The sequence below is a fragment of the Lepidochelys kempii genome, chromosome 28, assembly GCF_965140285.1.
Source record: "Lepidochelys kempii isolate rLepKem1 chromosome 28, rLepKem1.hap1, whole genome shotgun sequence".
Classification (NCBI taxonomy): Eukaryota; Metazoa; Chordata; order Testudines; family Cheloniidae; genus Lepidochelys; species Lepidochelys kempii.
The window spans coordinates 6,039,969-6,064,333 of NC_136407.1; the positions used below are offsets into that span (position 1 = coordinate 6,039,969).

At 48.8% G+C, this 24,365-nt stretch overlaps 2 protein-coding genes across 13 annotated transcripts in view; one reads left to right on the forward strand and one right to left on the reverse strand.

The window, feature by feature from the left end:
- LOC140904593 (uncharacterized) overlaps positions 1 to 6,617 on the reverse strand; it is a 42,981-nt gene extending 36,364 nt beyond the window's left edge. For 4 of the 6 annotated variants that reach the window (XR_013635102.1, XR_013635103.1, XR_013635104.1 and 1 more), the window contains exons 1-3: positions 6,181 to 6,338; positions 5,253 to 5,341; positions 4,442 to 4,558 (exon numbers count right to left, since the gene is read on the reverse strand). Coding sequence is in view for 3 of the 6 variants with exons in the window: in XM_078850924.1 (XP_078707050.1) it covers positions 4,442 to 4,475 (34 nt within the window). In the remaining 3 variants the exon portion in view is untranslated. Of the gene's footprint in view, positions 1 to 4,441; positions 4,559 to 5,252; positions 5,342 to 6,180; positions 6,339 to 6,433 lie in introns of those variants that run through there. The other 2 variants (XM_078850925.1, XM_078850926.1) reach the window with 2 other exon arrangements.
- Positions 6,618 to 6,669: 52 nt separating this feature from the next.
- The window catches only part of LOC140904217 (uncharacterized), an 85,592-nt gene continuing 67,896 nt past the window's right edge, over positions 6,670 to 24,365 (forward strand). For 3 of the 7 annotated variants that reach the window (XM_073326626.2, XM_073326620.2, XM_073326624.2), the window contains exons 1-3: positions 6,670 to 6,755; positions 16,998 to 17,079; positions 20,735 to 20,861. In XM_073326626.2, coding sequence (XP_073182727.1) covers positions 17,056 to 17,079; positions 20,735 to 20,861 — 151 coding nt within the window. In that variant the 5' untranslated portion in view covers positions 6,670 to 6,755; positions 16,998 to 17,055. Of the gene's footprint in view, positions 6,756 to 16,132; positions 16,313 to 16,335; positions 17,080 to 20,734; positions 20,862 to 20,884; positions 22,164 to 24,365 lie in introns of those variants that run through there. The other 4 variants (XM_073326621.2, XM_073326629.2, XM_073326622.2 and 1 more) reach the window with 4 other exon arrangements.

A 24,365-nucleotide genomic window follows, 5' to 3' on the forward strand; every position in this document is an offset into this window, starting at 1 on the left:
AGGAAACGGGGGAAGGAATAGTGGGAGTACAGGAATATCTTCTCACTAGTCACTTGAGGCAGGATGCCCAGGACACTAGGAGGATGGCACTCAGCCTGTGACCCAGGTTTTGAGAAGGAACTGTGTAACTGACTTCCCAGAGGGGAGCAGTCACACAGCTGACTTCTCGGGGACAGAGAAAGGGGTGGCGGAGGGTACCCCAATCCAGGTCCCAGTTTTTCAGGATGTTATTTCTGATAAGGTTTTGGAAAGCAAAGTTTTACATGAAGATGCAGCTCCAATGGCCTGTCACAGCAGAGGAGTTGAGACCAGGAAATTGCCATGTGGTAGTTTGCCAGAATACAAATGACCCAACAGACAGAGAAGGGGGTGTTTGCCCCCAGGCTGGTGAGAGACAGGGAGCAGTTATGGGAGAGCTGCTGGGAAAGGGTGAATCTGATCAAAGGGTAAACACATCTAGCCGAGACAGCACAGATCACAGCCCTCTAGGGCGCAGGGAAGGACTCAGTGCTAGGAGGGGGAAACACAAGGTAACCCCAAAAGGGGAGCTGGATTTTCTGCATACGTAAAGTCCTGGGGTTGGGAGATTGCTCCCCAAAGGGCCAGACAATGTGTAGGATCCCCATGAACAACTATCTTATCAGACCGTGAGGCACCAAAATTCCAGAAATATGATTAAATTAAGAGCTCACACAGAAGGGAACACTGGAGGGAAGGAAAAGCCAGTGACTGATTACATGGGAGAGACTCAAAGGAAACCACGGGTAATGAATAAACTAACCTCAAACTAGAATATCTGAACAGAGGGCGTGGTATCATAAAGATACTTGTAAACACCCAAAAACTTTGGTACTAATGTTAAGTTTTGGGGATAAGAATTTTGACACAGATGATAAACCTTATGATAATGCTACTTTTCAATTAAGATTTAAACCTGTTCACAGGTTATCACAGCAGAAAAACCCCTAAAAAAACCTGGTTTGCTGTGTGTGAATGGGGAAACTGCCTTTGAACTAGTCAGGGACTAATCCTCTTGCAGTAAACTAAGGGGGGAGAGGTGACACATTCTATACCTTGGGGAAGCATGCCGTAACCCCCGTTTTCCTCATTTCCATATATTCCCGATCTTATGTATAAAGCATGCCTTGTAAAGTATCAGGAGAATGGTTATGATTTGCTGAAACTCATTTCTCTATCCATACATGTATATCATTAATGCATATGATGTTATGAGAATTGTGTAGCATGGTTGTCACTAAAACATGCTGTAAGTTGGGGGAAATCAGCCAGATATTGGCTCCCCAGAGGCAACAGCAAGGAAAGTAACCAATGCCTGAGTGGGGTGTCAACCCATCAACAGCCACTGTCCAGCAAGGAAGCTCCATTGCAATGACTGACCTGCATGAGGCCACACCACAGGAATTGCTCAACTTTGCTTGGAGAGACTCATAAATGCTCACCTGACTCTGAATTGAGGGTGGGGGGGCAGGAAAGCCATGAGGGAAGAAAGGACATGATAAAAGGGAGACACATTTGCCATGCTGGCTCTCTCTCTTCCACCTACATCTACAGACATCACCAAGCAACTAAAGTGCTGATCAAAGGGGAGAGCCTGACTGAAAAGTAACCAGCCAGCCTGGGTTAGAAGCATCTAAGTTTGTAAGGACACTGAAAGTGTTAAGATCAGCTTAGAATGTGTTTTGCTGTTATTTCATTTGACCAAATCAGACTGGTTATACTTTAATTTATAATCATTTAACATCTATCTTTATAGCTAATAAATCTCTTTGTTTATTCTACCTGAAGCAGTGTGTTTGGTTTGAAGTATGTCAAAGGCTCCCCTTTAGGTAACAAGCCTGGTACAGATGAATTTCTTTGTTAAATTGACAAACTTATACAACCTTGCATCATCCAGCAAGCATTACTGGACACTGCAAGATAGCAGTTCCTAGAGTTGTGTCTGGGACCAGAGATATTGGCTAGTGTCATTCGCTTGCCAGTAGCTGGGAGCAGCTTACATGCCAGAGGCTGTGCGTGAACAGCCCAGGAGTGGGGTTTCTCACAGTAGAGGAGGGTAAGGCTGGGTCCCAGAGTCAAGGATTGGAGAGGCCTAGCAGATCACCAGTGCAGATAACACCAGAGGGGAACGTCACACCAGTGTGTTTGGATTAAAGTCTCTGGGGAATTCCATTTGGGATAACAAGGCTGGTGCATGTCATTTTCCACTGATGAAATTAAAGATTTAATATGAGCTTGTGCTGTTCAGTAATGTGCTGGATGGTGCAAGATGCACATTTCTGGGGGAAAGTCTGGCACTTGACAATTTGCTGGTGTTCTCCTGAGGTGTAATTCATGAGTGGCTGACTAGTAGCACTCAGTACTGTGTAGCTGGGAGAGAGTTACATGCTGGAGACGGGATGTTTACTGGCCAAGAGAGGCTGTTCTCACAGTCAAACAGTGGAAAAGGTACCCCAGGTTGGAGAACTGAGTGGATACAACTGTTCAACAGTCCAGACTGTACTCTGGGTAATGTCACAGAAACTCATTATAACAGAGCCTCTTACAACACAGAGAAAATAAATCCATGTCCCAGAAATTGAAGACTGCAGACAGAGGTCAAGTCTCCCTGGCACTGCTTCTTGCTGACAGAGGTCCAGACACAATGAGAGAGTCCTGGGGAAGCTGGGAACACTAAGAATGGGCTGGTGGGGTTCAGTGGAGAAAGGGAACAGGAAGGGCAGGGATATCACTGAATGCAGGATCTCAGCAGTACAACATATCAGGATAACATATATTGCAGCCCATTGGAAAACATAATCCCAACTATACATATAAAATGATCGGGTCTAAATTAGTTGTTTCCACTCAAGAGACAGATCTTGGAGTCATTGTGGAGAGTTCTCTGAAAACATCCACTCCATGTGCAGCGGCCGTCAAAAAAACAACCAGAACGCTGGAATCATTAAGAAAGGGATCGATAATAACAGAGAAAGTATCATATTGCCTCTATATAAATCCATGGTACACCCACATCTTGAATACTGGGAGCAGATGTCATCACCCATCTCAAAAAGATATTTTTGGAATTCGAAAAGGTTCAGAAAAGGGGAACAGAAATTATTAGGGGTATGAAACAGATTCCGTATATGGAGAGATTAAAAAGACTGGAACTTTTCAGCTTGGAAAAGAGACAAAGAAGAGGAGATATGATAGAAGTCTATAAAGTCAAGACTGCTGTGGAGAAAGTAGATAATGAACTGTTATTTACTCCTCCTCCTAACACAAGAACTGAGAGTCTCCCAATTAAAGTACTAGGCAGCAAATTTAAAACAAACCAAAGGAAGTATTTCTTCACACAATGGACAATCAACCTGTTGAACTCTTTGCCAGAGAAAGTTGTGAAGGCCAAGACTATAACAGAGTTCAAAAAAAGAACAAAATAAATTCATGGAGGATAGGTCCATGAATGGCCATTAGCCACAATGGACAGGGATGGTGTCCCTAACCTCTCTTTGCCATAAGATGGGCAACAGGAGATGAATCACTTGATGACTGCCTGTTCTATTCATTCCTTCTGGGACACCTGATATTGGCCACTCTCAGAAGACAGGATACTGGGCTAGCTGGACCTTTGATCTGACCCAGTATGGCCAGATTTATGTACTAGGGAATCTAATGAATCCAGCGCAATGGGAGGGAGTGGGAAAGTCCCTGGCTGTTGAGAACACTGGGAAATTAGAAGCTACAATTCAGGAACAACAGACTAAGTAGTCTGGAAAAGCAGAATGTGAAAAATAAGAATTGGGTCACGTGACTTCAGGAATGCTGCACTCCAAGATCCAAGGAATCTGCAGAGAAGAGAGATTGTGGCTACCGCACATGGTGAAGGGGGAGCATTGACTCTCCAGGTCTAAAGAAGTTTCACTAGCAACCTAGGCCATTTTCACATGCACAGGGGCTATCCAGACCTGTGAGGTGTTGCCTCATCTGTAATCCTGGGTGAGATTCAGTGTTCTGCTGTTGGAGCTCCCTTGTTTGGATTCCCCCAGCCAGCATTCAAGGTCTGTGTGATCAGTAACCCTGGACCAGCAAGCTCTGACTCCAGCAGCCTGCTTGTTATACACCAAGCACATTCTGGTCTGGGTGGAGAAGGCTCAGGATTTGAGAGAAGGTCAGGGGTAGGAACCTTCTGTTGGTTATGCTGAACCTAACCCCCAGTTTTATTTCAGCAAACAGGAGATATTTGACACTGTGAGATACTGCTCCTGTGCTCTGTTCCCGAAGTGTTCTGTAGGAGGAGAGGGTAGAGTGGTATTGTATGTGTCAGTGGCATGTTGGGGTGATGCAGAAACAGGACAGAGCAGAGGTGGCATTGTGGGGCTGGCATGAACCTTATCTCTTCATTTCCCCTTCCAAGAATCGAGGGCACAGGAATCCTTACCCAGGGAGGTCACATTCTCATAGTTCTTCTGCATGACGTCTCTGTAGAGGGCTCTCTGAGCGGAGTCCACCAGAGCCCAGTCTTCTACACAGCCACCTCCTCGAAGGTTACCGGCCCCTGAAAGAGCAAGAGTCCCACACTCAGTGCCTGCTGCCCCACTCACAGCCCCACTATTCGTGGGGGAGAGGAGCCAATCAAATGGAAGCTCTGGGAGGCTCACAGTCAACAGATTGCACCCCCATCCCACTCACAGCATCCAGGAAATGCCAGGGTGAGGGGGCGAAGAGAGAGACCCTCCTCTCTCTCAGCAGATCCATCACACTCCGACCAACCACAGACTGATACCGGAGATGGAGCCCCTAGCAGGGTCCAGGGCGAGCTCCCTGGCTGGAAGCCCAACACCCTCCTCCTTGTGAGGAGCTGGATATGAAGCGAGGGGCAGCTTCCCTGAGCCTGACTGGTGAGTGGTCCTTTCAAATCTCAGCGCTGCCGCTGGTTAGCTGGATCAGGCTCCAGCACTACGAGTCTGGTCCGTTTTCCCAGCCCCATGTAGCTGGGTTATTTTCTGTTCACCAGATTGGAGCATTTCCACCTCCGAACCTCATGGGTCTGTTCCAAGAATCTAGGCCACTTATTAAACAACTCCCAGCAGGTCTGCCACCCCCTGGCCTCCTCCCTTTCTCCACCCTGTGCATTTCCTGTCCCCGCTCCAACCTCCAAACCAGATGGTGCAAACCTTCCCCTCTCCGGTGTATTTGCTGTCCCTCTCCCTCCTGCAGGAACCCACCAGCAACTCCCCGATAATCCCTACCTGAGCTGGCTCCTCTGCAGCCATTTCTCTCCCCTGTCCCATGGGAGGACGGGATCAGCTGGAGGGAAACTTGGGCGTCGTTCTGCAGCCTGGCCGGGCGAGAAGGGCCGTTGTGGAGGTTTAGGAACGGGCTTTAGTTCATTTCACATCACGACTCCCCCAGGCCCTTTCCCTGCAGACAGGCAGCCTAGATTCTGCCGTGCTGGGAAAATGCTTGTTCTCTGTATTACCGTGTAGACCGGGCCCCTCCTGCCAGGCTAAGCCCACCGAGAGATTTTCAAACTCCCTTCCCCTTCCCGCTCCCTCCATCCCGTAACAAAGTCTCTGAGCGCAAGGCTAGAGAAAAGCGGAACCAAAGGAGTCGCTTCCCCGCCCGGGCAGAGACCCGGCGTCTCCTCCCACCCCCACGCCGGGGCAGCCAGGTTGGGGGATGGCTCCGGGCTCCAACTTCCCACTGACACCGGGACAAATCGCTGCGGATAAAACGGGGGGGGGGGGGAAAGGAAATCCCGCCCCCCCCCCACGGGAGGGGAGTTTCAATGGACATGTGAGGAGGAGGGAGAGACGGGGGGGGGATCAGGGGAGACCAGAGAGCGGATCAATGGGGGGGTGGGGGGGAGTTTACAGCCGCGTGGGAGCTACCGAGAGCGAAAGGGGAAAACCGGGGGGGCATTTGTGCCCGTGGGGGGGGGGCACAAACAGGGACAGGATCCAATTAACTCCCCCCCCCCGCCCCCCACTTCCCCCCCCCGGGAATTTCCTGGCTGCACAGAGACAGTTCAACCCCCACCCCCCCCGCCGCCCGACACCCCCCTCCCCCCAAGGGACCCCCCCCCGCGGGCCCCAGTCTCTGCCCCCCCCCAATCCCAGCCGTGCCGGGGGCAGAGAGTCACTTTCCTGCCCCCCCCCCGCGGGGTCTCCCACTCACCGGGGCGGGGGCGGGCAGAGCCCGGGGGGCGGGTCCCGGCTGGAGAAAGCCCCCCCCGGCCGGGCACGGGGGGGTTAATGACGGAGCCCCCCCCCCAACACAGACCCCAGGGCGGAGGCGCACCGGCTCGGCCGGCCTCCCGCGTCACACGCGGCGGAAGTGACGTTAGGCGCGGGGGGAGGGGGCGGGAGCACGAGCGGGGCGCGCACGGAGCATGCGCAGTAATAACAGCCGCGGAAACCCGCACCCTTACCTGGGCCGGAAAGGGCGGAAGCGGCCCCGGGGCAGGCTGGGAGATGTAGTTCCTGACTCTCTCGGAACGGAAGAGACGTGGGGAGCGGGGGCGGGGGAACCCGGCTGCGAAGGCGCCGCGGCTCTGCCGGGCTCGTGCGGGGCCGTTGGAGCCGGAGCAGGGTTTTAGGTCGCCCGGCTCTGGGCATGCGCAGATCGGGGGTGGGGTGGGGTGGGAGTTGAGCATGCGCAGATCGGGGGTGGGCGGGCGGAGAGCCGGGCATGCGCAGATAGAGGGAGAGCCGGGCATGCGCAGATCGGGCCGGCGGCGCTGCAGCCTCCAGGTACCGGAGCGAGCCGCGGGGGCGGGGCCGGGGGGTGACTCTGCCCCCTGTCCGGGGGGGCGGGGGGCAGGAGAAGGGGGGCGGGGGGAGACCTGAGGGAAGGGGGGAGGGAAAATGTCGGCGCAGCCCGGACGTGGCCGGGGGGGGGGGGCTGAGACCCCCCCCCGGATTTACCGCTGCCCCCTCCCCTGGGACCCCCCCCCCGCTCCCGCCCTGCCCCCTTTCCGTCCCCACAGCAGCGAGGGGCAGCCGGGGTGACCCCCCCTCCCCCCACCTCCCTGAGACGGGCTCTGCCCCCCCCCCGTACCCCGTTCCCTCCCCCCTCCGCCCGTGGCCAGTTCAGGTCTCCGGTCTGGGGCGGGGGGGGTCCCCTGCCCCCCATTTTCCCTGCAGGGACGTGCCCTTCGCCTGTGCCCCGTGTCCTCCTCCCCCCCTCTGAAATACCGACAGCAAATCCTTGGCGCTCTTCCCGCTTCCCCCCCCTCCCCCGCCCCCCCAGGGGTCGGACTGAGGTCCCCCCCGCCCCCCCCCCCCGGGTGCCGGGCACAGCCCCTGACCGAGTTTGGGGCCCCCTTCGTGCCAGGCCCTGCGTCAGCCCGCGGCGACATCGGGCCCCCCTCGGGCCGGGTGCCGCAGAGGCGGGGGGACAAAACCGGGGACCTCGTTGTTCCTGGAGTGGCAGAGACGTCAAGGGGGGGCGGGGGGGGGGGCGGTCTGAGCCCCGCTGGGCTCTTTAGAGACCTTGGCTGAGGTCTGTGTCCCCGTTGGGCCTGGCCCTGTGCTCAACCCACCGCTGTACGGGTATCTCTACGCTGCCGTGAAAAACCCACAGCTGGCCCCATGCCAGCCGGCTCGGGCGCCCAGGCCTCGGGCGAAGGGGCTGGTTCGTGGCAGGGTAGATGTCCTCCAGGCTGAGCCCAGACCCTGCGAGGTGGGAGGGGGCCAGAGCTTGGGCTGCAGCCCAAGCCGGACCATCGACACCCCCCACCCCCCCCCGTTCGGCAGCCCCGCAGCCTGAGCCGTGTGAGCCCAAGTCAACGGGCACGGGCCGGCCGCCGGTGCCTAACGGCAGGGTAGACGTGCCCACAGCGACGGAGATTCCTTGCCCCAAGAAGCTCAAAGGCTAAATCGTGCAAAGGGTGGGAGGCTGCTCTCCGTTTTACAGATGGGGAAGCTGAAACTCGGAGAGCTGAAGTGGTTTGCTCAAGTTCGCATGGAGAATTTGGGGCAAAACTGGGAACCGAACCCAGATTGTTTGAATCCTTGCCTCTCCCCTTAACCGCAAGCCCAGCGTGTGTGTGCGCACAGCCTTGTTTTGGTCTGTGTTTGCATCTCATTGGCTTCCAAGGGAGGTTGTCGAATTTCCTTCATGGGAGGTGTTGAAGACCAGGTTAGAGGTACACCAGTCTGGGAATGTCTAGGGATACTTGGTCCTGCCTCACCACAGGAGGCTTGCGTAGACAACCTCTCAAGCTCCCTTCCAGGCCTACATTGAATGAATTCACTTCTGTGCTGTGTCGTTCTAGCCTGAGCTGTTTTGCATGGTGCCATTTGGACCTGTGATGCACCATGTTGTGTTGCAGAGTTTTATGGAGCATTGTTTTGCCTCAGCTTGTGTGGTGCCGGTGTTGTGTTGGTTTGAGTTGAGCTCTTTTCCATTGTGTACTTTTGTCCTAGGGTGTCTTAGTTTGCCTTGTGTTGCTTTCTTTTCCTTTGTATTGTCATTTCCTGCTGTGGAGTGTAGTTTTTTTGTCTGAAGTGCCTGACATTATGTTGTGGTGGGTTTTATTCTGTATGTTGTGTTTTTATACATATATATTGCATAGCATCATAGAAATGTAGGGTTGGAGAGGACCTCAAGATGTCATCAAGTCCAGCTCTTTCTGCCGAGGCAGGACCAAGTATATGTAGATCCTCTCTGACAGAGGTTTCTCCTACCTGTTCTTCCAGGGAAAGAGACTTAGCAGCCGCCCTTTTAAAACTATTCCAGAGCTCACCTACCTTAGCTCACACAGATTTTAGTGGTGAGCAGCTCTGGAGAGAGAGGAGACCCCAGTGAGTGGGCAGCTGCTTAAACAGACTAAAGTTGGGAGGAGAAACATTGATGTGTGCCAGGTCACCCAGGACGTCCGTGACAGAGCTAGAAATAGATCCCGTACTGCTGTTGTGGGTACTGAAGGTCTCTGCCACGCTGGTGTTTTAGGCATTGGTGCAAACCCTTAGTACAGACACAATTCACACTAGTGCACTCTGGCACTGGTGCACCATGTCGCAGTTTGAAGGTTTGGAGTGTGGGTTTGTGTGGAGGGCGGGGGCAGTGACCTCACTGAGGCCTGGGGCTGGCTGAACGGTGCAGCTGGTAACGGAGGGGCAGCAGTGAGTGCTGGAGGTATGAGCCAGGAGCACAGCCCCACAGGATTGGACACTGACTTCTCCTGACCCAGGACACCCACCCCCAGCTGTGTGCAGGGACCGCAGCTGAGCTTCCCAGCCAAGACAGCCTGTGCATCAATGGACAAACCACCTCTTTCTGCAGCCTAATACAGTGGGGTCTGGGGACCTTTCAAGCTGCGGGTGACGGGGCTCTGGAGTTAGCAGGATCTGTTCCTCATTCTGTCACTGACCTGCTTGTTGACCTTGGAAGTCACAGCCTCTCTCCTTCTACCCATTGTCTATGTGGATTGTGATCTCTTTGGGGCAAGGACTGTCCCTCTCTGTCTGTGCAGTGCCCAGCACAATGGGCGTGCTGATCTCAATCAGGTTCTCTGCCATGCGCAGCACAAGAGGGCCCTGATCTCCATCAGTGTCTGGGCAACGCAAGGCACAGTTTATGGACTCACAGGCTTTAAGGCCAGAAGGGACCATCATGGTCATCTAGTCTGACCTCCTGCACATCGCAGACCACAGAACCTCACTCACCCACTTCTGTCATAGACCCTGAACCTTGGGCTGAGTTAATGAAATCCTCAAATCATTATTTAAAGACTTCAAATTACAAAAAAATCCATCATTTACATGAGTTTAAACATGCAAATGACACGTGTCATGCCCCATGCTGCAGAGGAAGGCAAAATAAAAAAACAAAAAACCCCAGGGTCTCTGCCAATCTGGGTAAAATCCCTTCCCATCCCCAAATATGGCGATCAATTAGACCCTGAGCATGTGGGGAAGAGCCAGCAGCCAGACACCTGGGAAAGAATTCTCTGTAGTAACTCAGAGCCCTCCCCATCTAGTGTCCCATCACCGGCCGTTGGAGATATTTGCTGCAAGCAGTTGCAGATTGACTACACGCCATTGTAGGCAGTCCCATCCTACCAGTCCCTCCAGAAAGGTATCGAGCTCAGTCTTGAAGCCAGTTCGTTTTTTTGCCCCCACTGCTTCCTTTGGAGGCTGTTCCAAAACTTCACTCTGACGGCTAGAAACCTTCACCTGTTTTCAAACCAGAACTTATTGATGGCCAATATCCATTTGTTCTAGGGCCAACGTTGGTGCTTAACCTAAATAACTCCTCTCCTCCCTGGTATTTATTCTTCTGATCTATTGATAGAGAGCAATCATATCTCCCCTCAGCCTTCTTTTGGTTACGCTAAACGGGCCAAGATCTTTGAGTCTCCTCTCCTAGGGCAGGTTTTCCATTCCTTGGATCATCCTAGTAGCCCTTCTCTGCACCTATTCCAATTTGAATTCATCCTTCTTAAACATGGGAGACCAGAATGGCCCACAGTATTTCAGATGAGGTCTCATCACTACTTGTATAACAGTACCAATCCTTCCCTGTGTCTACTGGAAATACCTCGCCTGATGCATCCTAGAATTGGATTAACCTATTTCACGGCTGCATCACATTGGCAACTCCTAATTATCCTGTGATCAACCAATACACCTAGGTCTTTCTTCTCCTCTGTCACTTCCAACTGATAAATCCCCAGTTTATTGCAAAAATTCTTCTTGTTAGTCCCTAAGTGCATAATTTTGCACTATTAATTTTCATCCCATTTTCTATTACTCCAGCTTTCAAGGTCATGCAGATCTTCTTGGATGATATTCCCGTCCTCCTCCAGGTTGGCAATCCCTCCCAGCTTTGTGTGTCACCCCCACTTTTTGTGCCAAGGTCACGAATAAAAATGTTGAATAAGATTTGGTCCCAAGACTGATCTCTGAGGAACTCCACTTGTAACCTTCCTCCAGCCTGACAACTCACCGTTCAGTATGACTCCTTGTAGTCTCCCCTGTAACCAATTCCTTATCAACCTTTCAGTTCTCATATTAATCTCCATCTTCTCCAATGTAAAGAATAGTTTCCCATGTGGAACTGTATCAAATGCCTTACTGATATCCAGATAGATGAGAGCTACTGCATTTCCTTTGTCCAAAAAATTAGTTCCCCTCTCACAGAAGGAGATCAGGTTTTCCTGGCACGATCTACCTTTTGTAACACCATGTTTTATTTATTTATAGTGCTGAAGGCTAGAAGGAACTGTTAGCAATAGGCTGAGAGTGGTCACATGGAAGTGGGGGAAGGGATGGCAGACATCGTGGAGGTGGGGGAAAGGGATGTGATGTTGGAGGTGTATCTGGGATTGTGTTTTGTAGGAGTCCATGTCTCTGCTCCCTTTGGCCGTGGTGCCTTCCGTACCAAAGCAGCATGTCAGCAGAGCAGATGCACACCATAGCTCCATCTGGAACATGCGGCATTCACTGCCAGATGGGATGGGTGATTTTTCAGGGGCCCAGCTTGTTATGCCTGCCTTGGGTGGATTCAGTTGGACGGGGGTCTGGGGCTCTGATAGTTTGGGATGTTCCCTTTTTGCGTAGTCAGTTCTTTCCCTTTGTTGTTTTACCCCCACCTGTGCCCGAAGCCACTCTCTTCTTAACTTGCTTTGGTTATTTCAGTTCGTTTTTAAATGGGATCTAGTAATTGCAAAGCTGCATGAAAGATAAACCAAACAGAACCATTTGAATTTTGGCACATAGCTGGTAGGACTATACCTAGTGAAGGTACGCTGTAATTACCTGGTTACCGATAGCATTTTCTGGTGGGGTGGATAAAGCAATGTCAAAGAGCCAAACGTGCTTTTTAGGGGCAAAAGGGCTCATCAGGTGTTTGCTCTCTAGGGAGCATGTCACCGGCCAGGGCTTGCAGACTTTCAGGAGTCGTACGCTGGATTGTATTTAGTAATCTCAAAATAAAAGGTTAAGATGGCTGGTTCACAATAGCCAATGAAATCTTGGAAACAATTATGCAAATAGATATCAATGCTATTAGAACACCATGGTATTAATGCTGATTCAAAAGCGAAAATAAAATTTTGAGATAAACGCATGAGAAATGAACTGAGCCCTAATTTCCACGTGTTAATGCCTGAAATTTTGACACTCGCTCACACCATCTTTTTTGTTTTTTAAAACGGATGCACAACACACAGTCAAGTTAATTAAAGCACACCAGTTATTGACTGCTTTGTGTTGCATAAACATCTAATTAAGCACCTAATTAAAACTGTACCACTGTAAGTGGAAATGCATCAACACAGCTTAGCTCCAATGTGTTTAAATGTGAATGAAAAGTTTCTAAGCTAAATACATGGCAGGACGGTAAACGGGGGAAAATATACAGAAGTGCCTCTACCCAGTCCTGTTAACTTCTTGTCCCAACCCCCCGTGAGTTCTGGCCTCCTGGTCAGCTCAGCTCCCAGTCCATGTTGATTTCACTCTACACACACAGATGAAAAAAATATTTATATAGGTAAAATACAGAAATGCTTCTGGAGATATTCAAGTTTGATTGAAGGATATTTACACTGTATATTTTGCATGTGACGTTGACAATTTGTGTTTGAACCATTATAAAGATTTGGCTTTTTGAATCTCAACATTTACTGAAATTAAATAATTGTTGTCTGACCACCCTCATAACTTCCCACAACGCTGAACATTGAAATTGTAAACATTGAAAAAAGGGCTTAAAAATAAATACTCATATCATCATTTGAAATCTGAAAAAAAAAAATTGGCAAAATGAATTTTGCGAAACCCACTTAACAGCAATCGCAATGTGCTAGGGGATGGAAATTCACAGCTAAGGCACCCAACCTTAATTCTGCCCTGTAGTGACTCCAGTTAATCACCATGGGCTAAGAATAAGGCATTTTACTCTATAAAGTTCCAGATTAGTTTATACTGATTTGTAAAGACACATGAGATCTTTCTCTCAGGGTATCAACTTCACTGCATTGTTTCTTTTATTGGTAATTCCCAAAAGTCAATAAATAAATACCATTCTATCAGTTATGAAGTGGCTGTTTCAGATTTCTGGCGAGTGTCTCCTATTTTGCGCTAGGGGCCAGGTCCTTAGAGCGACGGGACCTTGGTTTCATTTTAACTTGTGCATGCTCAGCAGTTTCTGGAATTTGGTTCAAAGTATTTACATGTTTCCCTGGCCTGTTCTTGAAAGTGTTGCTATAGAAAGTGAGGAGGGGCAGAAATTCACTGCAGGATGAGGAGCTGAGTCTCTTCGGCATTTATAGCTCATCGGAAGGAGGACCGGGATTGTTGGGTGTCTGATGATTTAATAATAAACACACACATATCATAGTTCGTAATGAATTTTCACCTTCTAATTCCCATAACCTACTAATTTTCCCTGGCTGCCCCCGGCAGTCTGGGGCGGAAGTACTGGTAAACTCCTTTGGCCAGTGTGGAACCTAAGGCACAAGGATCTTTCAGTGGCTGGCTCAAAGTCACCCAGAGTGAAATTCACTTCACTGGATAAATCCCTAGTTGCTGGTCTCTGCAGAGCAGTGAGGAGGTGAATTCCATCCCCCATTCCTGGGCATGGACCCCCCTCACCCACACTCTTCACCCCAATCTCAGACACGACCCCAGCCTTCCCTTGCAGTGATGGACCCACTTGATGCTGCCAGAGCCATCTACCATGGGACCTAGAGGGGGCAGAGGCTCCAGAACTGCTACCACACTCCTCATGCTGTACTGGAGTTGCCCTGGCTTTCCAGTCTGCAGATGGGTCTAGTTGTTTGGGGACCCCACCCATGCACCCACCACACATGAAGGTGGTCCCTCATATAGGACACAAGCATACCCAGGGGGCAGAAGGGATATGTAGTTTCTTCCAGGGGCTTGAAAATGTTTGGTTAAAAGTCCTGAACTCTGTCTTCCTGTTTGTCTTCTTCTGCCACTTTCAGATCTCTTGGAGAGACCCAGGTGGGTCTAGGTTTAAGAACCTATTAAAATACCTCTCTTTGATATCCTGTGACCAGCATGGTACCCCCTCCCACTTTGTACCCCCTCCCACTCTCACCTCCCCCTCAGCTGAGACTGTCCCATGTGATGGGAAAATAAGGGAGTTCAGTCCTGTCACTGGATTGGGTCTTGCCAGCACTATCAGGAGAGAAAGCCTGTGTGCATTAATGACAGCGGCAGCTCTGGGACTCGGAGACATAGGGCGAAGAGATGGGAGTGAGCAGGTGATGTTTGTGCAGGTTGTGAGTAACTCATGTGGGAATTCTGCGCCACTGCGTACGCACAGAATTCACCTCCAGTGCAGAATTTTATTTGTTTGTTTATTTTGGATGAAGAAAATACATTGTCCCCGAGAAGTGCTGCAGTTCTGCCATTTGCCCACCACAGGCCCCCGTGGCACCAGAACAGAGAGCAGGGTTCTTCTTGGTGGGAAATTGTTGCCCTGAGCTATACCCCAAATGGGAAGAGAGTTAGTGGGTGCAACTTGGGAGAGTCCTGAGACACCGGTAGCCTCTGGGGGTGGGGACAGAGTGGTCGTTCTCTACTCGCAAGAGGGTGTGGAAGGGGCACAGGAGGAGCGAGTGTCCCACATGGAGACTGACCTGCCCCCGGTCACCCAGTCCCAGCCGCTTCTGCCCCCCACCATACTCCAAACCTCTTCACCCCTCCAACTATCAGCTGCCAGTCTTCCCGCGCTGCTACCACTTCCTGACTGGCAGAGAATCTCTAAGCCGGGGGGGGGGGGGTAGGGGGGCAAACTTTTTGGCCCGACAGCCACATCTGGGTGGGGAAATTGTACGCAGGGCCGTGAATCTAGGGCTGGGGGTTGGGGTGTGGGAGGGAGTGCAGTGTGCAGGAAGGGGTTCAGGGCAAGGGGTTGGGGTGCAGGAGGGGTGCATGGTGCAGGAGGAGGCTCAGGGCAGTGGGTTGGGGTGCAGCAGGGGTAGAGCAGGTGCTCAAGGCAGGGTGTTGGGGTGCAGGAGGGGGTGTGGAGTACGGGGGGGCTCAGGGCAGGAGGCGTTCGGCCCAGTGCCACTTATCTTGAGCGGCTCCATGGTGGCTGCGTCGTTTAGTGGGACTAAGGCAGGCTTCTTGCCTCCCCTGGCCCTGCACCACTCCCGGAAGTGGCCAGCATCTCCAGCAGTGGCTCCTGGCGGTGGGTTGGGGCTGCCCTCGCCAGTGGGTACCACCCCCAAAGATGTCATTGGCGCGGTTCCCCATTCCCGGCCAAAGGGAGCTGTGGGGAACGGTGCCTGCAGGCGAGGGCAGTGAAAGCCAATTGTCTGAAGCCCCCTTTAGTCACTGATGAAGCAACATCCCAGATGGAAATAATAGAACTTTTGGAAGATTGAAATCCGTTCAGAAGGTAGAGGGGACCCTTACTTTCTGGAAATCTGTACCAAAGGTTAAATACCCCAGAGGTACAGCCCTGTAATTAATTTCGATGTTTCCCTCAACCTATATTTGCAAGTCTCTTTTCTCGACACTCAAACATGTGAAATCCAAGCACCGATCCATTTTGACAGACAGCCACTTAAGAGAACTGCTGCGTGTGAGCACAACTGAACACAAACCAAACTTCAAGGGAATTGTTGAAAGCAAGGATTGGCAGAAGTCCCACTAAGTAAAAGATTAAGTTATTATTGTTTACTATACATTATATAAGTTGATAATGTATGTGTGTGCATATATACACACACACACATGTGTATAATCGTTATATATGAATGAGGCTCTTTGGCAATGTACATTGGTAAAATCTGGCTCCTTCAAAGGCTCAGGTTTGCCACCCGTGATCTAGACCGTCACGGACAGGTGTTTGTCCATCCTGCTCTTAAATATCCCAAATGATGGAGATTCCACAACCTCGCTAGGCAATTTATTCCAGTGCTTCACCACCCTGACAGTTAGGAAGTTTTTCCTAATGTTCAACCTAAACTGCCCTTGCTGCAATTTAAGCCCATTGCTTCTTGTCCTATCCGCAGAGGTTAAGAAGAACAATTTTTCTCCCTTCTTCTTGTAACAACCTTTTATGTACTTGAAAACTGTGATCATGTCCATTCTGTATTCTCTTCTCCGGACTGAACAAACCCAATTTTTGCAATCTTCCCTCACAGGTCGTGTTTTCTAGACCTTTAATCATTTTTGTTGCTCTTTTCTGGACTTTCTCCAATTTGTCCACATCTTTCCTGAAATGTGACACCCAGAACTGGACGCAGTACTCCAGTTGAGGCCTAATCAGCGCGGAGTAGAGTGGAAGAATTACTTCTTGTGTCTTGTTTCAGAGGGGTAGCTGTGTAAGTCTGTTTCAGAACAAACAACGAGGAGTCTTGTGGTCTGAAGAAGTGGGTCATAGCCCACGAAAGCTTATGCTCTAATAAATGTGTTAGTCTTTAAGGTGCCACAAGACTCCTCATTGTTCTTGTGTCTTGCTGACAATACTCCTGCTAATACATCCCAGAATGATGTTTGATTTTTTTGCCACAGCGTTACACTGTTGACTTATATTTAGCTTGTGATCCACTATGACTCCCAAATCCCTTTCCGCAGTGCTCCTTCCTAGGCATTTCCCATTTTGTATGTGTGCAACTGATTGTTCTTTCCTAAGTGGAGTACTTTGCATTTGTCCTTATTGAATTTCATCCTTTTTACTTTCAGACCATTTTTCCAGTTTGTCCAGATCATTTTGAATTTTAATCCTCTCCTCCAAAGCTCTTGCAACCCCTCCCAGCTTGATATTATCCGCAAACTTGATAAGTGTAATTGAGAGCCTCTGTTACGGGGAGGGTTTCACCATGTCTCACAGCGTTACATCCTGGTGGGAGGGGGCTAGACCTGTACTGGAATAAGGTCACTCTGTGCTTCACAGTGTGGCAGAACCTAGAATGTCCATTAGCAGGGAAAAATCCTGGGGGGAATTGGCTTGTGGAATGGACAAAAGCCCCGTCTGAATTCTCTCACATTCCCTTCTCGCCCTGGCAGGCTACAGAATAACGTCCACGTTTCACTCCAGATCATCCCATCCTCCCGGGGGAAGGAAATGGCTGCAATGGATCGGGCTCAGGTAAGGGATTATCAGGGAGCTGGTGGTGGGTTCTGCTTGGAGGGAGAGGAGCAGTAAATGCATAGGAGGGTGGGAGCTTCTCCTCTGGCAGGAAATATCTAGGGTTGAGAAAGGGAGGGGACAGGATGTGACAAATCTGCTGAGACTTTTGTAATCTTGGGAGTGACGGGTTGTCACCCCTGGGGTGCAGTCTGGGGGCTTCTGGGAACCACTGTGCCCTCTAACCCTCAAGGTGGGCTGGCCCTTCTCACACTGCTTTGCTGGAGTTTCAGCCAGCCTCTCCAGGCCCTCTTATCACCCAACATGACAGCAGGTGGCATCATATATCCACAAATCAGATGTCAAGAATTATAACATTCATAAACCAGTCGGAGAACACTTCAATCTCTCTGGTCACGCAATCACAGACATGAAGGTCGCTATCTTAAAACAAAAAAACTTCAAATCCAGACTCCAGCGAGAAACTGCTGAATTGGAATTCATTTGCAAATCGGATACTATTAATTTAGGCTTAAATAGAGACTTGGAGTGGCTAAGTCATTATGCAAGGTAGCCTGTTTCCTCTTGTTTTTTCCTACCCCCCCCCCCCAGATGTTCTGGTTTAACTTGGATTTAAACTTGAAGAGTGGTCAGTTTGGATGAGCTATTACCAGCAGGAGAGTGAGTTTGTGTGTGTATGGGGGTGGGGGGGATGTGAGAAAACCTGGATTTGTGCAGGAAATAGCCCAACTTGATTGTCATGCACATTGTGTAAAGAGTTGTCACTTTGGATGGGCTATCACCAGCAGGAGAGTGAATTTGTGTGGGGGGGTGGAGGGTGAGAAAACCTGGATTTGTGCTGGAAATGGCCCACCTGATGATCACTTTAGATAAGCTATTACCAGCAGGACAGTGGGGTGGGAGGAGGTATTGGTTCATATTCTCTGTGTATATATAAAGTCTGCTGCAGTTTCCACGATATGCATCTGAGGAAGTGAGCTGTAGCTCACGAAAGCTTATGCTCTAATAAATTGGTTAGTCTCTAAGGTGCCACAAGGCCTCCTTTTCTTTTTATATCCAACTAAGCTACCTGAGTGCTTTACCTAAGTCACTCAAGGACAGATAGAAGACAACAGCCAATTTCCCAGCTCCCCAGTTTTGCACCCATGCTGGAGTATAAACCCAGAATTATACTGTCTTCAACCGGACAGAGATCTGTACAATATAAATTCATGAATATAGTTTTCCTTCCCCTTGATGTGGGAAAGAGCTGCACAACAAGCTTGTGTTAGCCAAGCTGAGATTTTTTTCTCCTCAGACACTTCTCTCAAAATACACTGGCTAAGATAAAGCATAAAACAAGATTATTAACTACAGAAAGATAGATTTTAAGTGATTATAACAGATAGCAAACAGATCAAAGCAGAATACCTAGCAAATAAACAAAAATGCAAACTAAGCCTAGCATGCTAGATAGATAGGACATGAATTAGCAATTTGTCACCCTGACTGTTGATACAAGCAGTTCACCAAGTTTCCATACACAGGCTAGAAATCCCTTTAGCCTGGGACCAGCACTTCTGCCAGCTCAGTCTTTGTTCCTCAGGTGTTTCCAGGAGTTCTCTTGTGTGGGGAGTGAGGCCAAGAGATGATGTCACACCCCACATTCATATAGCTTTTCCATATGGTGGGAATCCTTTGTTCCAAAGTCACTTACCAGTCCACTTTGTGGAAAAATACAGGTACCAAAGTGGAGTTCAGTGTCATGTGGTCTGGTCACATGCCCTAGCATGCCCTGCTGAGTCATAGTAGCCATTACTCATAGGCTGGCAGAAGGCTATTCACAGAAAGGCTAAGCTATTCCGTGGTCCATTATCTTTGTTGATGAGCCATCCGCACTTGTCGAGCTTCTTCGTTGTTGTACCTGAAAGGCTAGTTATGGGTATTACCCAGAGGGAGCACAATTGAAATGCAGATATATAGACAATATCGGTAACTCCAGATACAAACATGATACATGGACACAAATAGGATAATCATATTCAGCAAATCATAACTTTTCCAATGACACCGCACATGACTCATCTTGTAAAAAATGCATCATAGTTATGTGCTGATCATATTATTATCATGCCATTATGCTGAATATGGGGTGTAGTGTCAGACTGAGCCTAGTTTCCAGGCACAGGAGCTGGGAATGGAACTTCCCCTCCTTGTGGAACAGGAAATAACCCCCCAGCCAGGGGTGGGAAAACTTCCCAGACTCCCAGTGTTGGAGCCTGAATCTACTGACACTTGATTCGTTACCACCACCCCCAATCTTTGTGGCAACTGCAAACTTTATCAGTGATGTTTTTATATTCTCTTCTAGGTTATTGATAAGAATGTTAAATAGCACAGGGCCATGAACCAATCGTTGCGGGAACCCACTAGAAATAAATCCACTTCACCATGGTTCCCCATTTACAATCACCGTTTTTAATCTATTTAATGTATGCCATGTTTGTTTAGTATCATTCTAGTTTTTTAGTCAAAATATTGTGCTGAACCAAGTCATATGCCTCATAGTATATGGTATATTACATCAATATATTACAAGTCTAGGTATATTACATCAATACTATTTGCTGCAGCCAAACTTTTGATCTCATCCAATAAGGATATCCCCAGTTAGTTTGATAGGATCTATTTTCTCTAAACCTTTGTTAACGGGTACTAATTATATTACCCTCCTTTTTTTCTTTATTAATGAAGTCAAGTATCAGCTGCTCCATTATCTTGTCCAGTATCGATGTCAGACTAACACTCTTGTAATTAGCTGGGTCATCTCTTTTACACTTTTTAAATATTGGCACAGCATTAGCTTTATTCCAGTCTTCTGGAATTTCCCCAGTGTTCCAAGTCCTAATTAAAATCAATATTAACAGTCCACCACACTCCTCCACCAGGTCATTTTAAAACTCTTGGAAACAAGTTATCTGGACCTGCTGATTTAAACATGTCTACCTTTAATAGCTGCTGTTTAACATCCTCGTGAGTTATTGTTGGAATGGAAAAAGTGTCGTCGTCAACATCTTATGATATGAGTTACAGCATCTGTTTTTCCCCAAATCCAGGAGAGAAACATTTATTGAACACTTTTACCTCTTCTGCATGATTTTTGATAATTCTGCCATTTCCATCTGCTAATGGACCACTGACATTGTTAGGATTGATTTTGTCCTTAATATACTTTTAATAACTTCCTTCTTATTTTCCTTGATTCGTCATTGATTTCTGATAGCTTCCCTTACCAATTTTCTACAATTCTGACCTTTTAATTTATAGTTTTTACTATTGACGTCCCCTGTCTTCCATGTATTTTATTTGGAGAGTGTTGGGATTCCTACCAGGGAGCCACCAGCAGGGTCCAGAGACAGCATCATCTCCTATATCAAGCTCTGGGTAGTAGGTATGTGATAAATGTGAAGACCCTGCCTCCGTCTGTCAGCTGGGAGACACAAAGATTCTTTCTTTCTACCCTGTGAGGCATCCTGGCTGCTCTAAGCAAGATGGAGGTGGGACTCGGTTAACATGTGCCTCCCGGAGCATCCATTTACCTGGTGCTGCTGTTCCATGAATAGTGGGGTTGAGACTGGGGAAGCTGGTCCTGAGTGTGGGACTCTTGGTCTTTCAGGGGCTGGTGACTTTCAAGGAGGTGGCTGTGTATTTCACCAAGGGGGAATGGGCTCTGTTGGACCCCACTCAGAGAGCCCTCTACAGAGACGTCATGCAGGAGAACTATGAGACGGTGGTCTTGCTGGGTAAGGAGTCCTGTCCCCTCAGTTATTAGAAGCTCTGAAGAACCTGAGTAGTAATAACTTTATTTGTCATACAAGTTTTGACATGTTTCCTTGTCCCCCCTTTTTTTTGCCTCATCTCCCACCCACTAGTATAATTTTTTGGATATGTGCTTTTTGGTGCCATCAGTCATTTTAAAAATGCATTTAATGTATCCTTATTGGCTACATTAATAACTGTAGCTTTCCTGCCTTTTCCTCATTTTAAGAGGAAAATACGCTGCCTGTAGGATTCTAAATTGAGTAAATAGGTGTATGGCTCATGCATGGCTTGTGTGACAGTCAGATGAGCTCCTCTTTTGATAGGAGAGGGCATAGTGTTGCCGTTCAGGACCCCACGGGTGAAGGGAGAACAGAGCCATGGGAGGGGAGGAGAAGGGGAGGGAGGAGATAATCCTGGGGTGCCAGGAAATGGGGAGGGTGTGTCCAGGGTTAGAGCTAAGAAGTAGCAGGGAGGGATGAGGTACTGCGAGACGAGGAGGGAACACAAGAACTTCCCAAGGTGCCGGGAGGTGGTGCCCGCTGAGAGTAATGGGACGAAGGGGAGGGGGAGTGTGGAGGAAGGACACCCAGGAAGTAGGCTGGGTGGGTCAGTGGGAGGGAGGAGGGGTTTGGGGATCTAGAGCTGTGGGAGATCCCAGACCTTTAACCCCGAATCCCTACCCAGGCCTTGTTGGTTTAGAGCCTACACTCCAGTTTTATTTCTGTTCAGTTTCACTTCATTATACATTTTTTTTCCCAAATATTTTTATTTTAACTCTTGACCTCCCTCTCCCACTCCTTACCCCCCTCCACAAATAACCTCCCCACCTCTATGCACAGCTTTCCTGGCCACCGATCCTGAGTCCTTGCTGCATTCCTTCTTCCCATAACAGGACCACTACCCAGGCACAAATGGGCACGTTGATGATGATGTGACAGGGTGGTGGTGTAGCCTGTACAATTTTTACACCTACGTATTGGGGTACAACTTGCCCTTGTACATGGCTGCTCAGAGTTAATTGAGAAGATGAAATCTGGTGAAACACACAGAAGCTTGATTTAATACAGACAGTTATAACTGAAATCGTAGGCAAGGATCAAGTCACATAACGATTAGACTAAGGTAAGTATAGTAAAGAGGCTCTTGCACTGTGCATACTTCCAAGTTATAGACACCATTGGAAACAAAGATCGAGGGGCAAGGGAGACCATCAGAAGGGAGGCCCTCCTTCCGTTTAAACTGTCTCGGGACCCAACAAAATGAAAAAATGGTAACTCGGAGAGGTATTTTATCCGCTTTCTTATGGTAATAGATGGCTATATACCATATCTGCTCCTTTACTCTGATTACAATAATGTCAATAGCTGCCCCAACCCATATGTGGCCTTTGGGAAGTCCATAATTAAGCATCAAGCATTAATACTCATGATTTACATCACTTATTTATTAATAATTCCAATCTATGAATTAGGTCCAACTGCTGAGATACTGCATAGCAACTTAATTGCTAAAGCCCCCACCCCAAACTTTCTTCTTTCAGAATCCTGTGGCATATTGCCCCTGTTTGTGGTTACTCGGTAGTCTCTCAAAATGAGGGTGCAAAATGTCTGACCTGGGATTCTGTCTTTAGGCCCATTCAGGTAAATCCCAGACTTTAGCATAACTACTCCCACAAAGCCTCAACCTAATATAAGGCCCTTAACCGTAGCAAGCTTAACAGCCCATTTATTTATGTTCACCTACTTTCCCCTCCATGCATGTTCCAAGCTAAAAAGCAATACTCTGATAATGACATTTTACCTCCAGTGAGCATAAAATTGCCAAAAATACATGAGACTAGGTCATAGATCATAAAATCAGTTTGGTGTCAACAGGAGTGAGAGTTTGGAGAGAGTCTTATCCCCCTGCTCTCCCCATCTGCAGCAGCCACAAGCTGTCTTCCCTGCAGGCTCCTTGGATCTTTGAGCCTGGCCCTCCTGTAGTTGCACGGCCCAGTTCTTGTTTCTTACATTCTCCTTTTCCGGAAGAATTAGAGGCTGTTTCTCCTGAATTTTAGTGTTTCATTCCCCAGTCTTCTCCACGCACTAGGGGAGTTTAATTCTCCCTCCCATTACACCTGAGTCAGTAGATTTCACAATTCCCCACAATGTGCTTTTGCGATGTCACAGTTCTGGGGTAGCTAAGCCTTTGCCCTGCCTCCATGGTCTTGTTCAAGGAATGGCCTCTCAGGTATCAGGCCTCTAGCCAGCCCCTTTCTGTGGGTAGGGACCCACATGCCTCTCCTTTTTGACCAGGGTTTGAGGATTGCAGCTTATCATCCACTGTGTTCACTGCACTAACCTCCAGTTCCTGAGCTTTGCTTTCTCTCCAAGGGCAGTGAGCTGTGTGTGTTTGGTAGAGGTGGGAATTTTGGTGATACTTCTATCATGGCAATACGTACCTCAGTTTCCCTCTGTGATTGGTATTGCTATGATTAGAAAGAGCAGGAGACAGGAGGTGTTTTGTCACGTAACTGTCATGGGGTGATATGAATGGGTCATTAAGGACTGGCTGGAACCAACTTACATCAATGGAATACTGATCATTAATGATCTGGAGGATGGTGTGGATTGCATCCTCAGCAAGTTTGCAGATGACACTAACACTGGGAGGAGAGGTAGATACGCTGGAGGGTAGGGATAGGATACAGAGGGCCCTAGACAAATTAGAGGATTGGACCAAAAGAAATCTGATGAGGTTCAACAAGGACAAGTGCAGAGTCCTACAGTTAGGACGGAAGAATGCCATGCACTACTACGGACCGAATGGCTCGGCAGCAGTTCTGCAGAAAAGGACCTAGGGGTGACAGTGGACGAGAAGCTGGAGATGAGTCAACAGTGTGCCCTTGTTGCCAAGAAGGCCAATGGCATTTTGGGATGTATAAGTAGGGGCATTGCCAGCAGATCGAGGGACGTGATTGTTCCCCTCTATTCGACACTGGTGAGGCCTCATCTGGAGTATTGTGTCCAGTTTTGGGCCCCACACTACAAGAAGGATGTGGGAAAATTGGAAAGAGTTCAGCGGAGGGCAACAAAAATGATTAGGGGACTGGAACACATGACTTACGAGGAGAGGCTGAGGGAACTGGGATTGTTTAGTCTGCAGAAGAGAAGAGTGAGGGGGGATTTGATAGCTGCTTTCAACTACCTGAAAGGGGGTTTCAGAGAGGATGGATCTAGACTGTTCTCAGTGGTAGCGGATGAGAGAACAAGGAGTAATGGTCTCAAGTTCCAGTGGGGGAGATTTAGGTTGGATATTAGGAAAAACTTTTTCACTAGGAGGATGGTGAAACACTGGAATGGGTTACCTAGGGAGGTGGTGAAATCTCCTTCCTTAGAGGTTTTTAAGGCCTGGCTTGACAAAGCCCTGGCTGGGATGATTTAGTTGGGGATTGGTCCTGCTTTGAGCAGGGGGTTGGACTAGATGACCTCTTGAGGTCCCTTCCA